Below are 15,423 nucleotides of genomic sequence, written 5' to 3'. Positions count from 1 at the left end.
AATCCCCTCCTCCGCCCGCGCCGGGCCCCCGCAGCCGCCGCCGATTGGTCGCCCTTTGCTCCCTGACCCCCTCGCTGCCTCCGCGGCCGCCGCTTCCTGCTCGGGCGCGGCTCGGCGCTCCCGGCCGGGGCGGAGCTCGGGCGCCGGGCGCGCACCGCCCTCGCCGCCAGCCGCGCCGGAGGAGGAGCCGCCGCGCCCTTCCCCTTCCTCCGCTCCTCCCCGGCCCGCTCCCGCCGCGGCCCCAGGCAGACTCGCGAGCAGCGGCCGCGGCCGGCGGCCGAGTCGGGAGGATGCGGCGGCGCTCGCGGATGCTCCTCTGCTTCGCCTTCCTGTGGGTGCTGGGCATCGCCTACTACATGTACTCGGGGGGCGGCTCCGCGCTGGCCGCGGGCGCGGGCGGCGGCGCCGGCAGGAAGGTGAGTGGGGCGCCCGCCCGCGGCCCGGCCCCGGAACCCCCGGCGCCCACGCGCCCCGGCCGCGCCGCGGGGCACCGAGGGGGGGTTCCTGGTCCCTCCTGCCCTTCTCCGCCCGGACCTCCGCTCCGGCCACCCGCCCCGGGTCTCTCGGCCGTGTCCCCGAGGCTGGGGGCGCCCCCGGCCCCTCTGCGCTCGCCTGGTTCGGGAGAGGGCGACCCGGCGCAGCCCCCGGGACGGGGGCCGCCGACGCCTCTTGTCGCCCCCCGCCCCAGCTCTCCGCTCCACGTAATTTGAGTTGAGTTTCGTCCGGCTGCCGGGAGCCCGGTCCCCTGCGGTGGGACGTTTGGGGGTGGGGATGTTGGGAAGCACAAAAGCGGGTGGGGGGGAGGGCGAGAGGCGGCCGCCTCTGCGACGTGTCACGTACCTGGGGAGACAGGAGTACAAGTTTCTTTTCAGCCCTTTGATACCAGCCGCCGCAATGCCCCCTCCCCCTTGTCGCCGCCCCGCGGGAAGGGGTGGGCAGTTCTCGGTATCGGCCCGGTACCCCTGGGGACGGGGGCGCCGCCAGCCCCGCGCTCGACGGAACGGACCTCCCCGGTGATGCAGGCGGAGGGCCCCCGCGCCCCTGCGCCCCGGACGAGGCCGGCCACCCACCCACACCCCGAGACCGTCCCCTCCCGGCCCCCGCGCCCGACTCGGCCGGCCTTCCCGCGCGGCCCCCGGCGCCCGCCTGTCCCAGCCCCACGCCCCCGTTCCGTGGGGTGGTCCCTCTGCTGTGTGTGTCCCGGCGGGCTCCGGGGGCCGAGGGGGTGGGCCGTGGGCCCCGCGTGAGCCGCTCTGGACGGCCGGGCGCCTTCGGGAGGAAATGGATCGCCCAGGGCGCCGGGGCCCTGCGATCCCGCTGGGAGAGCGGGGCTCTGGGCTGTGCACTTGCCGCCAGCGGTGTTTGTGGGGTTTGGTGGCAACCAGGCTTTGAAAGCGGCCTCCACACGGTGTAACCCCTCTGCTGTGACATTTGGTGTCACCGCAAACCCAGGAAATTCTGAGTTAGTGGAGGTGGACCGTGGGTTGGGCAGGAACCAGGGAATGGTGTCCTGGAACAAGCAAGCCAGAGTAACTGGATGAAAAGACTTTAGCCCTAAAGTCAGACCATAAACGTCAACGCTGAGGTTCAGCTGCTTCCGAGGTTTCCTTCCTTCCTTCCTCCTTTCATTCATGCTTAGCTGAAGGTGTTAGATTCATGGTAAATTTCGTAGGCTTGCTTTATCGAGAGGGGCAGAAATGAAAAGTCTTTCCATGTGCAGAATTGGCCTAGCTTATTTCTGAGCTGACATGTGCTGTTAGCCCTGTTTTTTTACCTATTTTAATCCAGGGAACTGTTGTTCACATGCATGAAGTCTCCGTTCATCCTTGAATGGTAAAGAGCAGTGCGCCCAGCGGAAGCAGTGCAGCCCTTTGAAAACCGTGGCCGTGTTAAACTGGAATTATTTCAAAAGCTTTGCTTCCCAGTAAACTGTGCCTTCGCAGGTCCACGTAGCCTGGTGTGCTGGTGAGACCTGGCAGAGCTTCCTGCCTTTCATGTGAAAGAAAACCGAATACATAAGCCATGCTTAGCGTTGCCTTTCCTTGGTCTGCCGCTTTCATTAGCACATGTGATTGGAAACAGCAACAGGGTGGCATTAGCATCTGGAGAGCTTGGCTTCTCCCTGGTGGGCTTCAGCTGGTGGATGGTTCTTGAGGGGTCTTCCCTTTGATCCTTAGTTAAAAAAAAAAAAAAAAAAATCCGAGAACTCCTTGTGGCCTGGTGGCAGTAGGAAGGTACAGAGACCTCGTAGAAAAAAGTGTGCGAAATGAACAATTATCCATGGATTGGTGATTTGTCAGTTGGGGAAGAGGTGTGTACATGCAATAGCTTTTGAAACTGGAGGAGACTCGTTAATGTAGTGTTGACCCTGGTATTAAAGTAACCGCCCTGAGACCGTCTCCGGAGGGGGGTCGGTAGAATCTGCTGTCCTGAATTTCCTAATCTAGAGTATAAAGCCGCATAGTCTTTCTTCCTCCTGAGTTGTTTCCATGGATTCAGAGACCAGAAAGTCTCTTCAAATTTAGTTCATCCTCGTGATAAAAGGTAATATATAGATTTTTCTAGCTTGTAAAGTATGGACATAAAAAAGATACGGTAGCATGCATGTAAGGGCAGAATTTGAATACTAGCTGTCGTTTTTTAGGTGTAAGTGGACTTACATTTCTTCTCTCGTTTCATACCGTTCAAGTCAAGGGTCTAATTCCATATTTAGCCAGTTTCTCTTCGCCCTGATTTTTTTCACAGGGTACCAGGCTTCAGTATTAGGCTTTGGGGGATTGTTTGTCTGATGGGAGCCTGACTAGAGTTTCTGCTGCTTCAGCACCTGGCCCGGGATTGTCACTGTTAAATTACCCTGCCTGTTAAATTACTCCCCTCAGGATGGTTATTTATTCTCCGTCTGGCGAAACTTAGAGCGCCCACTCACCTCACACTGCAGAGTTCATAAACGCAACAGGGGCGGGAGCTGCCCTACCCAGGACTCAGCGCTGAAGTTCGGGGTGTGCGGTCAATCATTTGATGGCATAATATGGTTTGAAATTATATTTTATTTACATTGGCAGAGAGCCTTCCCTCCCCCATATTTCACTCTTTCCCCCTAAATCGATGATTTGCACTTCAAGGATGCCTTTCCTTTGAGCATCCTTAAATGCTTTAAAATTTTAATCATGTTAAGTCTCCCCTGGGCCTTGGTATGTTGGCAGTGGATGGAGCTGCAGAGAGAGGAAGAGATTTCTGTCGAAATAAACCTGCCTCTGGGTGAAGTGTGGCTCTTTAGGTTGGAGAGGGAAGGGTTTTCCAGTATGTGAAGCACGGTCTCTCCTGAGAGAGAGTGTGTGACGCCCAGGACCCCTTGTCTGTGCTCCCACCGCACGCCCTTGGGAGGCAGGGAGAGCATTCCCGAGGGGCACGGCCAGGGCCCGGTTACTCCCCCGCCCTTCCTCGATGAGTGGATGCTGGAGGCCTTTGGGTGAGACCTGGAGGAGGCCTTCTGGGAGAGCGGGCTGGGCCTCTTCTTGGGGCAGTGGAGGGCCTCGCTTGGCTGGAGCGGGTACGCGTGGAGGATACAGTTGGAGGAGTTTGGGAATAAATCATAGAGGGCCTCGGATGCCAAGCTGGCTTGTTGGTTCTTCTACTGACCACAGGGAACCACTGGTGTTTTTTGAGCTGGGCGGTGGACACTTAAGGGGAATGGTGTGGATACATTTATCGACATTAAGACTAGCTTTCTGCTCCTTCCTGCTTAGTGACCTTTACTAATTTGCCGAACCTCTCTGACCCTCAGTTTCCTCATCTTTATAGTGGGGATAGTTCTTGTAGCCAAAGACCAACTGCCACTAGGAGGTGTTGGCAAATAGTAGGCGCAGAATAGATGCTGTTTGGAGGGCTTGGGGGGAAAGGAAGAAAGCCTAAATATCTACTTGAAAATGGAGTGAACTGTGACGCTTAACTGTCTTCTTCTTGATCCCTGGAATTCTTTTTAAATCCCTTATCCATTCCTCCCAGGTCGATTTGGTTGGTTCGTTTGGGCTGGCAGCGTGACCCCGACTCACATCAAGGACTGCCTTTTTGGGAAGTGACCCGGACGTCTTGCCGGCTCTCTTGTCCCCAGCCATGGTGTCAGAGAGGGGTTCCCGTCAGTGGACAGCCAGCGGGAAAGTGGGTGCAGGACACACCGTCGTTTGGTGGCCTTGTGAACCATGGGCGTGTTGCTGGTCATGTCCCTGAGTGGGGCTCCCGCGGTCGGGAGGCCGGCCTGCCGCCCACTCCCTCCAGGCTCTGGGCACCCAGTCGCCCTCTGCCTGCAGCTTTGCCCCTCCTGGTGGGAGAGGAGGTGGCTCTCATCACCCACGCGCTTTCGTGGGCATCAGCAGATCTGTGAATGGGTCTGCTGGGGGTGGCGGTTGGGAAGGGGGACCCAGGCCGCACCCGGCCAGCTAGAGTCAGTTAAAAAAAATTACAGTTGAAAGGAGAGTTTGAAGTTGAGGTCGGGAGTGCAGTATTGGGGGAAAACCACCGCAGAGCCAGAGAAGCTGACAAACGGCCGTCTATGAGAAACTTTTCTCTAAAGAAAATAAAAGTTTCGCTCTTCTGGAGTGATGCCATGCTGTCTCCGGGGCTCACACATGGTGGAAGCCGGCTGTGACTGACGGCGCACAAGTGATGGGCTCTTCCCCCAGCCCTCTGGTGAGAGTGAGGAACAGCCTGCCGCCTCCTGCCCCCAGCACCGAGGGGGCCAGCTTGCCTGGGCTGCGGCAGACCTCGGGGTGGAGTCCGGGGCACCCAGGGGGCCGGTAGTGGTGTCGGGAGGCTTCAGGCCCCCTGTGACTCTCCCCACCCTAACTCCTGGCGAGGGGTAGGTCCCCTGTTTGGATCAGAGGAAGAGGTATTTGAGAGAAGGCCAGAAAAACAATGGGACGGTGAGCGGGGAGACACATACATACATATGTAGTTTCATGTGTATAATTTCTCGTTCCTGCCATTCATGTTTCTGAGATCTTTGGGGAGAGAGAAGTCACTTTGGGAAGGTGTGAGTTTCAAAGCGGGCAATGCCCCCGCTGCCTGACTTCCAGCAGATCCAGCGGCTGTTGGCTTAGTGGAAGGAGGGGCGTGGTGAGGCTGCCTGGGGCAGAGACCCGGCACGCACAGGAGCTGACTGCCCAGGTTCTGGCCGGGATCCCGGAAGAGGCAAGGTGTTCCTGGGAGAAATCTGTGAAGTCTCCTCGCTGGCGTAGCAGAAATCATGGGGTGAGAAAACAGCCAAACCTGGCCGAGCCCACGCCCCCTTTCGGTTCTTCCACTTTTCTCCTCATGGACCCTCTCCTGGAAGCTCTGCTTGTGTGGGTGATGCTGAGATACAAGCCGGGCGGATGTCCAGGTGGAAACACACCCACAGGCACGCTGTACACATGCCACGGTGAGATCCTTCCGTACGGATGTTAAATAAACGCCACTCTCTGGGGACCCCCAGCCCCCGGCTGCCCTGTTCATCTTCCCTTGGGACCCCCGCTCCATGGTCTCCGTCCCCACTGCAGGGCCTCCTGGACCTGGCCTCCATGCCCGTGCCACAGTGGTGCTTGGACACGCTGAGCGTGGCTCCTGTAGAGATGCTGCTTGAATCAAAGCAGGTGTTGGCCTGATCTCACTGGAGTGACCTGAAAGGTGGCCTCCCGCTCGAGGCCACCTTTGCCTCTGTGTTGCCGCCGGGGACCCTCGTTCCAGTGCTGTGGTCTTGGGCCCTTGCCTCCGCAGTGCCCTGTGGTGCGGTTTCTTCGGGAGGACCTCCTGGCGCTTCCACAGGCAGACCTCCCAGGTGGGATCTGGCACAGGCCGGGCCTGGCGAGGAGCTCTTCTCCGTGGAGCGTTACGCTGAATGCACTGGTGCAAGCCTCCCGTGGACACTCCTGCCCTCGCAGTAGAACTTGACCTTGCTTTCTAACTGCTGTGAGGACGCTCTGACCTTTGGCCACGTGCTTGAGCTTAAGGGTGAACCCCCAGTGTGGAGGTTCCCGTTTATCTGTCCAGTCGGGAGAGCCTCCCCCATAGGCTCGAGGAGCCAACGAGTCCTCCCCTGGGGGGCACCGGCCCCCCCCCCCCCCCCGCCCCGTGTCCCTTGCCCGAGGCGGGCAGGTCTGGGCCCCTGCTCGCATCTATCTGCCTCCTGCGGGGCAGGCTGAGGCACTTGGCATTTCTGCATTTAGTCATGACCGGTATCTTAGGCCCGGGAAGCATGTGTCATTGTGCACGGATTAAATTTCTCAGCATGCTGGGACGAAGATGGCAGTGATTCATCGTGGCTGGATTTGAAAAAACCAAACATGGTCACATTGAATCTCACTCCTGGCCTTCCATTTACATAGCTTTCCTCGGCTTTGGGAGTCCTGTGGCCCTTGCTACGGCTCTTACGGGGGCTGCCTGGTCACCGTGGCTCAGCCTGCCCTTGGGCTGCCCGCCCCGGCCCCCCAGGCCCCTCCTGCTGGCCACCTGGTCCTGCCTGCTGACTCTTTGGGAGGAGGAATGGCCTGGACGGCTGGGGATAGAGTCGCTGAGTTCCCAGAGCCCAAATCATGACCAGCATTTTGGCAGGGACGAGGGTGCTTGGGGGGGCAGCGGTCACTCTAGCTCAGGGCCTCTCAACCTCCACATGGTTGACACTTTGAGCCGGGTAATGTTTGTTTTGGGGGCCGAACCCCGTGCGCTGTGGCCATTTAGTAGCTTCCACTGGATGCTAGGGGTACCACCCGCCTCAGTGGCAGCCACCGACATCATCTACAGGCATTGCCGGGTATCCCCAGCGGGCAGGGTCGCCCTCACTTAAGAAGCACTGCCGTAGTCAGTGTTAAGTGTGATTTCTTTTTGTTTTCTGCTGTCTTCCTGGAGCCGGACTGCCTCTCTGTGTGGTCTGGGGTGGACCCCTTGGAAAGGGTTTCCACTTAATAAACACACTATTAGCCTCCACTATGTGCCAGGCGTGGTCCTAATACTTTACAGATACTAATTCATCGACTCCACATCACGGTCCTTTTATTCCTCCCACTTTACTGATGAAGGCTGAAGCACAGAAAGGTTCAGTCACTTTCCCAAGGTTGCAGAGCTAGTGGGTGGTACCCCCAGGGTGGTCTGGGCGGCCAGCGGGGGGCATGGGGCTCGCTCTGGCTTCCCAGGCTTCCCGTGCGCCGGCAGTGCCCGTGTCCTGCTGATGGTGGCGGGACATTCCTGGAAGGCGTTCTGGAGCAGATGCGCCCACAGTCATCCTCTCATGGGAGGGTCCTTTCTCCGTTTTAACCCTGTGCTCTGTGGAAGGTCTCACGTGTTCTTGTCCTCAGGTCTCTGCCTGTCCTGAAGTCTTCAGCTGCCCCCTGGCAGGAGCAGACGTGCAAACAGGCTGGGGTCCCTTTCACGTGTTCTTTCAATGAGTATTACCGAGTACCTACTATGTGCCAGGCACTGCTTGGTGTTTGGGGTGCAGCAGTGAATAGAACGGAGACACAATCTCGGCCCCTGGGGAGCTTTCCCCCTGGGCGCAGCTGGACTAAACACCATAGGTAGTAAGTGACGTAGTATGAGAAGGGGCTGAGTGGGGGCGGCGGGAGGGGTCAGGAGCAGGGGAGGAGAAGGTTATAGTGAGTGCAGGGTCCATGGGCGCCGTGGGGAGGGGTGGCTTGAGCAGGTTGCAGCCGAGACCCAGAGCAGGTGAGTCCCTGGCTCACTCTGCCTGGGTGCAGCCCCCGGCTTCAGGGCGTCCAGCCTGTTGGGTGCTCTCTGTGTTCCTTGGTTTCCTTTGCTAAATAAATGAGCCACTTTTCTTTCCGGGAGTCTATCGCCTCTGGTCTCCCAGTGGTGGAGTTTCCTCCATCCCGTGGCAACGTGGGGTCTTACATTCTTGCCCCGCACGGAGTCCTGGGCGAGGAGCGTTCTCATCCTGGTTAATAACGCGGAATGCACACCCCCAGGCCACCCGCTCCCACCTGGGGCCCGGGACTGCTTTAGGTGCCGCAGGTTAGTTTGCTGCTTCACTTTGTGGAATGTGCTTGTGGAACGGTCTCGTGGTGTGATTTCTGAGCTGATCCCTGCAGGGCCGGGCTGGACTGGGCGAGCATCCATACCCTGTTCACCGTCAGGCACGCCGTTCAGTCACATGGCTCGTTTGCAGGGTGCTTTCCACACACAACACCATTTAATGAGAAGTCCCGCTGGTCCCCACTAGGATGGCGTCTCGGCGAGTTGCTGTGGTGATGGGACTTGTGGGTTTCTCATCTGCAGGAAACCGGAGGTCAGGGGCCTGCCCGGTCCCTGGGCTCTGGAGAGGTTGTTCTTGGCAATGGGGTCGTGGTGAAGCACTGCGATTTGTGATGTTTGTGGGAAATAGAACGGACGTGTTGACTTCGTTGCCCACAGCCCTTGAGGGAGTGGGACGGCGGGAAATCGCAGGTCCTCCTGTTTCCCAAGGGCGAGCATCCAGCTGCTTTTCATAGTAGCCACCGGCGTTTGTGAGGGGCCATCAGATGCCTTGTTGGGGTGTGGTGTGTGCCGTGCGTCCAACGTGTTTCTGGATCAGAAGCGAGAACGTGGATGTGGCTGCAGAGAAGAGGTCCTTTTAAGGGCCTCAGACTCGGGAGCCCTTCGAGGTTTCTTCGTCACCGCTTCAGGGGCCGGCCCAGAAAGGGAGCACATCTCTTCCTGAAGGGGTCCTGCTCCAGAAGGGGGACACCCTTCACACGAGTCACCCTGCGGGAGCGTAGAAGCTGATGCACAGTAAAGGCCTGTGTTTCAGCGACGCCCGTAAATTAACACTGACTCTCGTGTGGGGGGCTGTGTGTGACTGTCCTGGATGCGGAACCGGCTGGCCCGGCGTGGCAGCCTTCAAGTCAGCGCCCTGGTCCTTCCTGCCTCAAGGGCTTCCCCATTGACCGAGACCCTTGCTCTGTGACCTTCGAGGCTTGTCCCCTTCCTCCTTTCCCTCCACCCCCCCCCCCCCAGTTCCTCTGTGCAGTAAGTGATGCACCTGTTTATCTTCCTGTCTCACTTTGGATGATCACTGACGTCCCCCTGTGTCTGGAATATACCCTTTTTCGTCAAATCTAAGATGCCATTATTTGTAAAACCATCATTTTATGTATCACTAGGAAAGAAAAAACACTGTTGAACTGTGACGCAGTGGTTTCTTATCAATGTTTTTACTTTCTACTTATTTAAAGAGCTCTTTTAGACTTAATTAGACATCGATTTTTCCATTTATCCCTCTTGTGCACAGATAAAAAGGAAAATATACATGAAATACATCGGGTAGCGTGGTCCTTAAAATTTTCGAGTGTCTGCTTTTTGCCTCAGAGATATTAGTGCCTGTTTTCCTGAGACAAAGTCTTCCTTCCCCTGTGCCACCAAGCTCTTTGGTGGAGGCAGCATTTCCTACGAGCCCTGGGTTCTGGGCTCTCACCATGGCTTGGCATTTTATAGGGTTGGCCACCTTTTGACTCTTCTGGGAATTTTGCCTAGCTCCCCAATTCACCGTCCACTTCTGTCCCACTTGATTTGCTGTCTGGGATTACTAGTGCTTGAGTGTTGCTTCTGGGATTTTCTTCCAAGGCACCAACATGCATTCCACAGACTCTGCTGCTGGCGTGTTTTGTGTTTGAGGTAGTGCTGGTCATGACGGTGCGTCACGGCCCAGACCTGGCCGCGGCATCAGAAGGTGTCACGAGCTGCACCCCAATTGCATGTCAAACTGTGAAAAAAAAGCGCATCTTAGAATTCGTGAGTTAGGGTCTTTCTTCTTCTCAAGTGTCAGTTACTTCCCTCTCTGAGATCCCAGCTCCAGGCCCCCTGGCCTTGATAAAGGGAGATGGTAGCCTCATCAAAATGTGTACATTCGCATCTGTTCACTCCCAATCCATGTAAGCAGAAGGACTTCCTGGTTTTTATTGTTGAGAGATCAGCAGCTGGTGAGTCTGAACCCGTGTCGAAAGGTTTTTAAGCATTTTCTGGCTACAAGTTACCCTCTTGAGTGCTGGGATCTGCAGAAGTGAACACGGTGCTCCGTCATCCTTTAAGGAGCTCACAGTCACTGACCAAACCAACTAGAGAAAGATCTAAAAAAATAATAATTAGGGGTAAGTTGACTAGGGACTGGATAATAGATGAAATTTAAGGCATTGTTATTAATTTTATTGAGTGGCAGTAATGGCCTTATGCTTATGTTTTTGAAAATCCTTATCTTTTGTATGGCTTGGCCAAAAAGTTTCTTCAGGTTCTTCCGTAAGATGGTACGGGAAAACCCAAATGAACTTTTTGGCCAACCCAGTAGATACAAACTGAAGTATTTATGGGTGACGCCGAGCCTGTGGGAGAATTATGAGGGAACAGGATTGGCCGAGTGTGTTGCTGAATGACTGATGGGCATCTGGAGTTCATCATGCTATTTTATTTTTGCCTACTTAGAAAATTTTATTTAAAAAGCTAAAAAAGTTTATAGATATATGTAGCTTAAATTAGCAAAGCAGCAGAACACTAATATTTTTTTTTTTTTTGCGGTATGCGGGCCTCTCACTGTCGTGGCCCCTCCCGTTGCGGAGCACAGGCTCCGGACGCGCAGGCCCAGCGGCCACGGCTCTTGGGCCCAGCCACTCTGCGGCATGTGGGACCCTCCCGGACCGGGGCACGAACCCGCGTCCCCTGCATCGGCAGGCGGACTCCCAACCACCGCGCCACCAGGGAAGCCCGAAAACTAATATTTTTTTAAAAAGCAAATTTAAGGCTTTGTAATATGGTCAGTGAAAGGTTTCTACTCCCAATTTCAGTGTGTGTGTGTATGTGTGTGTGTGTGTGTGTGTGTGTGTGTGTGTGTGTGTGTGTGTGGTGGGGGCTGGAGGCTTCCCCTGCACAACCAGTCAGTGCTTAGACACCAGCTGAGTGTCCTGCAGTTCAAGCCAGTTCTGACACTATCCACCCGGAGATACATCAGGTCCCACAGGTTAAGGGCTCAGTCCTGCAAGACTGCCCCCCCCCCCCGCCCCTTCAGATGCCCTTCGCAAGCGCCGGTGGTCACCTCTACTTCTGACCAACAGGCTATCAATCAGAGGTTCCCATCAACCCCTCCTTGGGTTCGATTAGTTTGCTAGCGTGTCTCAGAGAACTTAGGAAACCAGTTTATTTATTAGATTTCTGAATTGTTACAAAGGATATTCAAGGATACAGATTAACAGTCAGATGAAGAGACACACAGCAGCTTGAGGGTACCTCGTGGTGCTTGGGGTCCAGCATGGTGGCACATGGACGTGTTCTGGTTCCCCAACCTGGAAGCTCTCTGAACCCGTCCTTTTGGGTGTTTACAGAGGCTTCACTCCATAGGCGTGATTAATCAAGTCATAGGCCATTGGTGATTGAGTCAACCTCCAGCCCCTCTCCTCCCCGGAAATCAGGGGGTGGGACTGAAAGTTGCACCCTTCTGTTTACGGTTGGTTCCCCTGGCAACCAGCCCTCATCCGCAGGTGCTTCCAAAAACCTCACTGACATAAGCCCAGTAGTGGTGGAAAGGGGCTTGTGAATAACAAGACACCCGTGTCACCTTTGTGGCTCCGAGGACAAGAGACCAAGTAGAACAAAAGATGCTTCTGTGGCTCTTACTGCTCAGGACATTCCAAGGGTTTTGGGAGCCGCGAGCCAGAGTCAGGGAGAAAGACCAGATACACATATGACAAATACATATTTGGTTACATCTGAATGACCAAATACGTATTTCTCATAAATCAAAATGTCACAGTCAGTAAAAACGTACATCAGCCTCGATACCTTCTGTAATTTAGGAATATCCAGCGATGATTCTTTTAAAAGGGTACTTCAGAGGTGGCCTAAGATCCTGAATTGTCGGCTGTATCACCAGGAAAATATTCTTACATTTGGTACTGTTTCTTCTCTTAAGAATTACCGAAGTTCTTTGGAAATTGCTGCTTCTCGTGGACCTTTGGATGGTAGAGCAGCAATTTAGGTAGTTTGTCAGATTGCTTACTTTTGACCAGACCTCTCAGCGGCCCGGAGACCCTGTCGCACAGCAGCGTTTGGTGTTGGATGTTTTCTTACGTTGCCGACCGCTTCTCGTGTGACAGGCGTCCGGAGGGCGGAACACACACGCCTGTGCGTTCACACATCGCAGGCAGTTTGCCTGCTGTCATACGTGACCCGCTCGGGCTGTGGATGATTTGGGAAGCCACAGTGGGAGACCTGTAATAAATATATATTATTCCTTTCTGTTTCCCCAACAGGATATTAATGTGAAAGCCTCATAGTTTACATTGTATTTGTAAATGAGAGGTTTTTGACAGATATACGGTGATGCGTGTTTTCTGTAAGGTATAAATTCCTGGTGCCGCAAATTTACACCAGCGCCGTCTCCGAGACACCTGATTGGAGCTGCCGCTCATTCACCTCTCCTCCCGGCCCTCTGCACTCACACTGCAGTGTCCTGTGGACCCCGAGGTTCTTAACGTGCTCCACCGGTCATGTGGTAGCAGGGCTGGGGCTGGAATGTGTTTTTTAACATCTTTATTGGAGTATAATTGCTTTACAATGATGTGTTCGTTTCTGCTGTATAACAAAGTGAGTTAACCGGGCTGGAATGTTAACGTTCCCCAAACTGCCTCCGGCCCTGGAGAAAGTCCGGCTGCGGCAGTCCTGGTCTCAGAACTGCAGTCCTGAGTCACCATCAGCTTACGAATGGCAGGTTTCTCTCTTGCTGTTGCAGAGCTGCCAATTCAGCCTGGAAGGTGCTGATTACCTGGGCCGGTGATCACTCCTTAACCTTTATATTGCAAAGTGCTGATGTCAGGATCCAGCCCGAGCTGTTCTTGGGTGGTCTGAGCTGTGGGTCTGAGGCTGGGTGGCAGAAAAGGCCACCCAGATGGGCCCCCCAGCGGCAGATGAGGCCTCACGAGGAGCCCCCTGTGCAGAGGGCTCCCGAGGCCTGTCCTCCGTCTATGCTTGGTGAGTTGCAAGGCCCCAGGCCAGTCTGCATCAAGAGGTGACTCTTCTGTTTTCAAAAGAAATGGAATGTAGGTGAAGTATCCCATCCCTGGGGAGTGAATCCAACGTGGCTGTAAGTGTTTGTACTTGAGGTATAATTTTTAGCTGAAAGAGTTTTTCTCGGTCCCCAGTGGAGAGGCTGTGGTGGCATCTTGTCCCAGAGGGATTTCCTGATCCCTGATGACCTAACGCTCCTTCCCGCTGCACGAGGGGTGTTTGAAAGTCAAGCTTTCCTGCTCCTGGGAGAGTTTAGCTGAGGTTTCTGCCGAGAGAGGGAGGCTGCCTGCGCCATGAGTCCGATGCCCTAGGCGCCCCCGGGTGCTGAGGGGCAGCTCAGCATCCCCACGCCGGGCGTTCGGAGACCGTCCGGCTGGCTTCTGGCGCCGGCGCAGGGGTCTGCCAGGAAAAGCCCAGGGCGATGCTGCCGGGTGGGTCGGGTGGGTGGCTGGCTCAGGCGATGGGGCCGAAGGGGCCCACAGGATGCGTCGCCCAGGGGCCACCGCCTGGGTTTGAATTTGCCTTCTCTAGTTGGCTCTGTAAACGCAGGCAAGTTACTCGAGCCGTCTGCGCCTCGGTTTCCTCATGTACCCATCTCCTCACTTTTTTCAACGGGGAATAAATCAGAGCAGGGCCTGATACCCATGGCATACGTGTGGATGTGAAGTCTCCTGGCGTCGGGGCAGGAGAGGCTGGTGCCCCGGCTGGCTGGGCCATCCTCTGGTTGGCATCACCAGCCGAGGGCATCTGGGCCCACTGAGCCAGCCCTCCGCGGCCGTGTTTAAGCCAAGAGCCTCCTTTCCCAGGAAGCACCTCCACCTCTGTGGACCTTGCCTGGGGCTTTTGCCCTGGACCGAGGGTGAGGCCAGGGGGCCTGCAGCCCTTGCCCCTCTAAGTGAGGAAACCGAGCCCCAGAGAGGGTGGCTGAATGCCAAGTGGACCCCAGGTCTCTGTAGGGAGAGACAGGAAGCTGTAGGCCAGAACCCTCTCGATGCCCCCCGCCCGCCCCCAGGACGTTGTTTCCCAGTTTTACCCCTTAGTCTCTTGTCTTTGAAAATTGTTCCGGGACGTGGTTTTTCACTACGTGGCTGTGTAATTAATTTTTAAAAACTACTTGGCGATTGGTTGTTTTCTATATCTTGAGCTGTTATTATCTGAATACGGCATGTTATTTGGAAACTTTCCCACAAGGTTTTAATCAGTAAATATTCTTTTAGTTTCATGTGTTCAGTTTCTGACTTGCTTTTGAAACCGTAGGTGAGTGACAAGTGGAAGACAAACTAATAATCGTGGCAACACCGCAAAGCACCCCTGTGAGGGCCTTGGACTAGTTCTGTCAGTTAGATCACTGTTCATGGGATTTCTCTGATGGCCCTGATTAAGACAACTTAGAACTAGACTGCAGGTTAATAGATACACTGTGTGATGATTTCAAGGAGAGAAATCCACATGAAAACCTGGTGTTTGGTTATGATAATCCAAGGAGCCCGGCTGTGACATCAGACCCGGATGCAAATGCCGCTGTTACTGCCTGTGACCCTTCGTGTCTTTGTCTGTGAGAAGGGGGTTGATGGAAATGAGTGAGTTGGTGGGGACGATGCCGGTGCAGTTTGATGAGGGCTCCTTTTATTTTCACTGGCGTGTGTACTCACCCTTCTTTCTCACAGATGCTTCTGGGGCGACGCTGGGCCCCTCTGGCAGAGCAGGGGCCTGGCTGGGGGCAGACACCCAGGTGGAGGGTAGCTTCGCGGTGTGCATCGGTGACTAGAATGTAAATCAGGGCAGAACGTTGAGGAAGGAAGCTCTCCCGCCCTCTGTGCTCGCCCTCCCGCTCTCGGGCCTGCCGTGGACCCGGGAAGCTCCCTGTTTTTGTTCAGGTTGAAGCTGTGGTGCTGAGCGGGGCCAGAAATGTCACGTTTGGGGCACATTTAAGAGAGATAGACTGTACTTGGCCAGAGTGCAGTGTACGTTCCCAGGGACACCGAGAGCAAAGCAGACCTAATGCGTTAATGGGCGTGATGGAGCAAGCTGGTAGGATGGTAGTTTCGTGGGTGTCTGGCTTCAAGTCCTACCTTTGCAGTTCGCAGATGTTCTGGCGGGCAGTCTCCTCCCAGGGCCTCAGAGCCGCCCCCCCATGGGATCCCCGTGCTCCGTGCCCCTCCCCCTTAGTGCTGAGTGGGGGGACAGTCTGGCTCTGGTACCTTCCGTATTTTCTTGGTTACTTATTTATTCCGGGAAGGGAGTGTTGGAGCTGTGAGGAGAGTACTAGTTTCAGAGGTCTGCACACGTAGAAACAGTGGACAAAGCCTAGAAACCTAGCCGTTGCGCCAGCTGACAGTCAGGGGCCTATATGCACAGACCATGCACTTTTTTTTTTTTTTTAATTTTTGGCTGCGTTGGGTCTTTGTTGCT

General features: G+C 55.3%; 1 protein-coding gene across 1 annotated transcript in view; it reads left to right on the top strand.

Annotated features, from left to right (window-relative positions):
* The first annotated feature begins 290 nt into the window (after positions 1-290).
* GALNT2 (polypeptide N-acetylgalactosaminyltransferase 2) overlaps positions 291-15,423 on the top strand; it is a 172,690-nt gene continuing 157,557 nt past the window's right edge. The window contains exon 1 of the mRNA XM_065893867.1: positions 291-416. Within this exon, the coding sequence (XP_065749939.1) occupies positions 291-416 (126 nt within the window). The remainder of the gene's footprint in view (positions 417-15,423) is intronic.

This window comes from Phocoena phocoena, chromosome 16 (genome assembly GCF_963924675.1).
Source record: "Phocoena phocoena chromosome 16, mPhoPho1.1, whole genome shotgun sequence".
Taxonomy (NCBI): domain Eukaryota; kingdom Metazoa; phylum Chordata; class Mammalia; order Artiodactyla; family Phocoenidae; genus Phocoena; species Phocoena phocoena.
The sequence above is the reverse complement of the archived record's forward strand: the minus strand, read 5'-3'. Positions and strand labels throughout refer to the sequence as shown.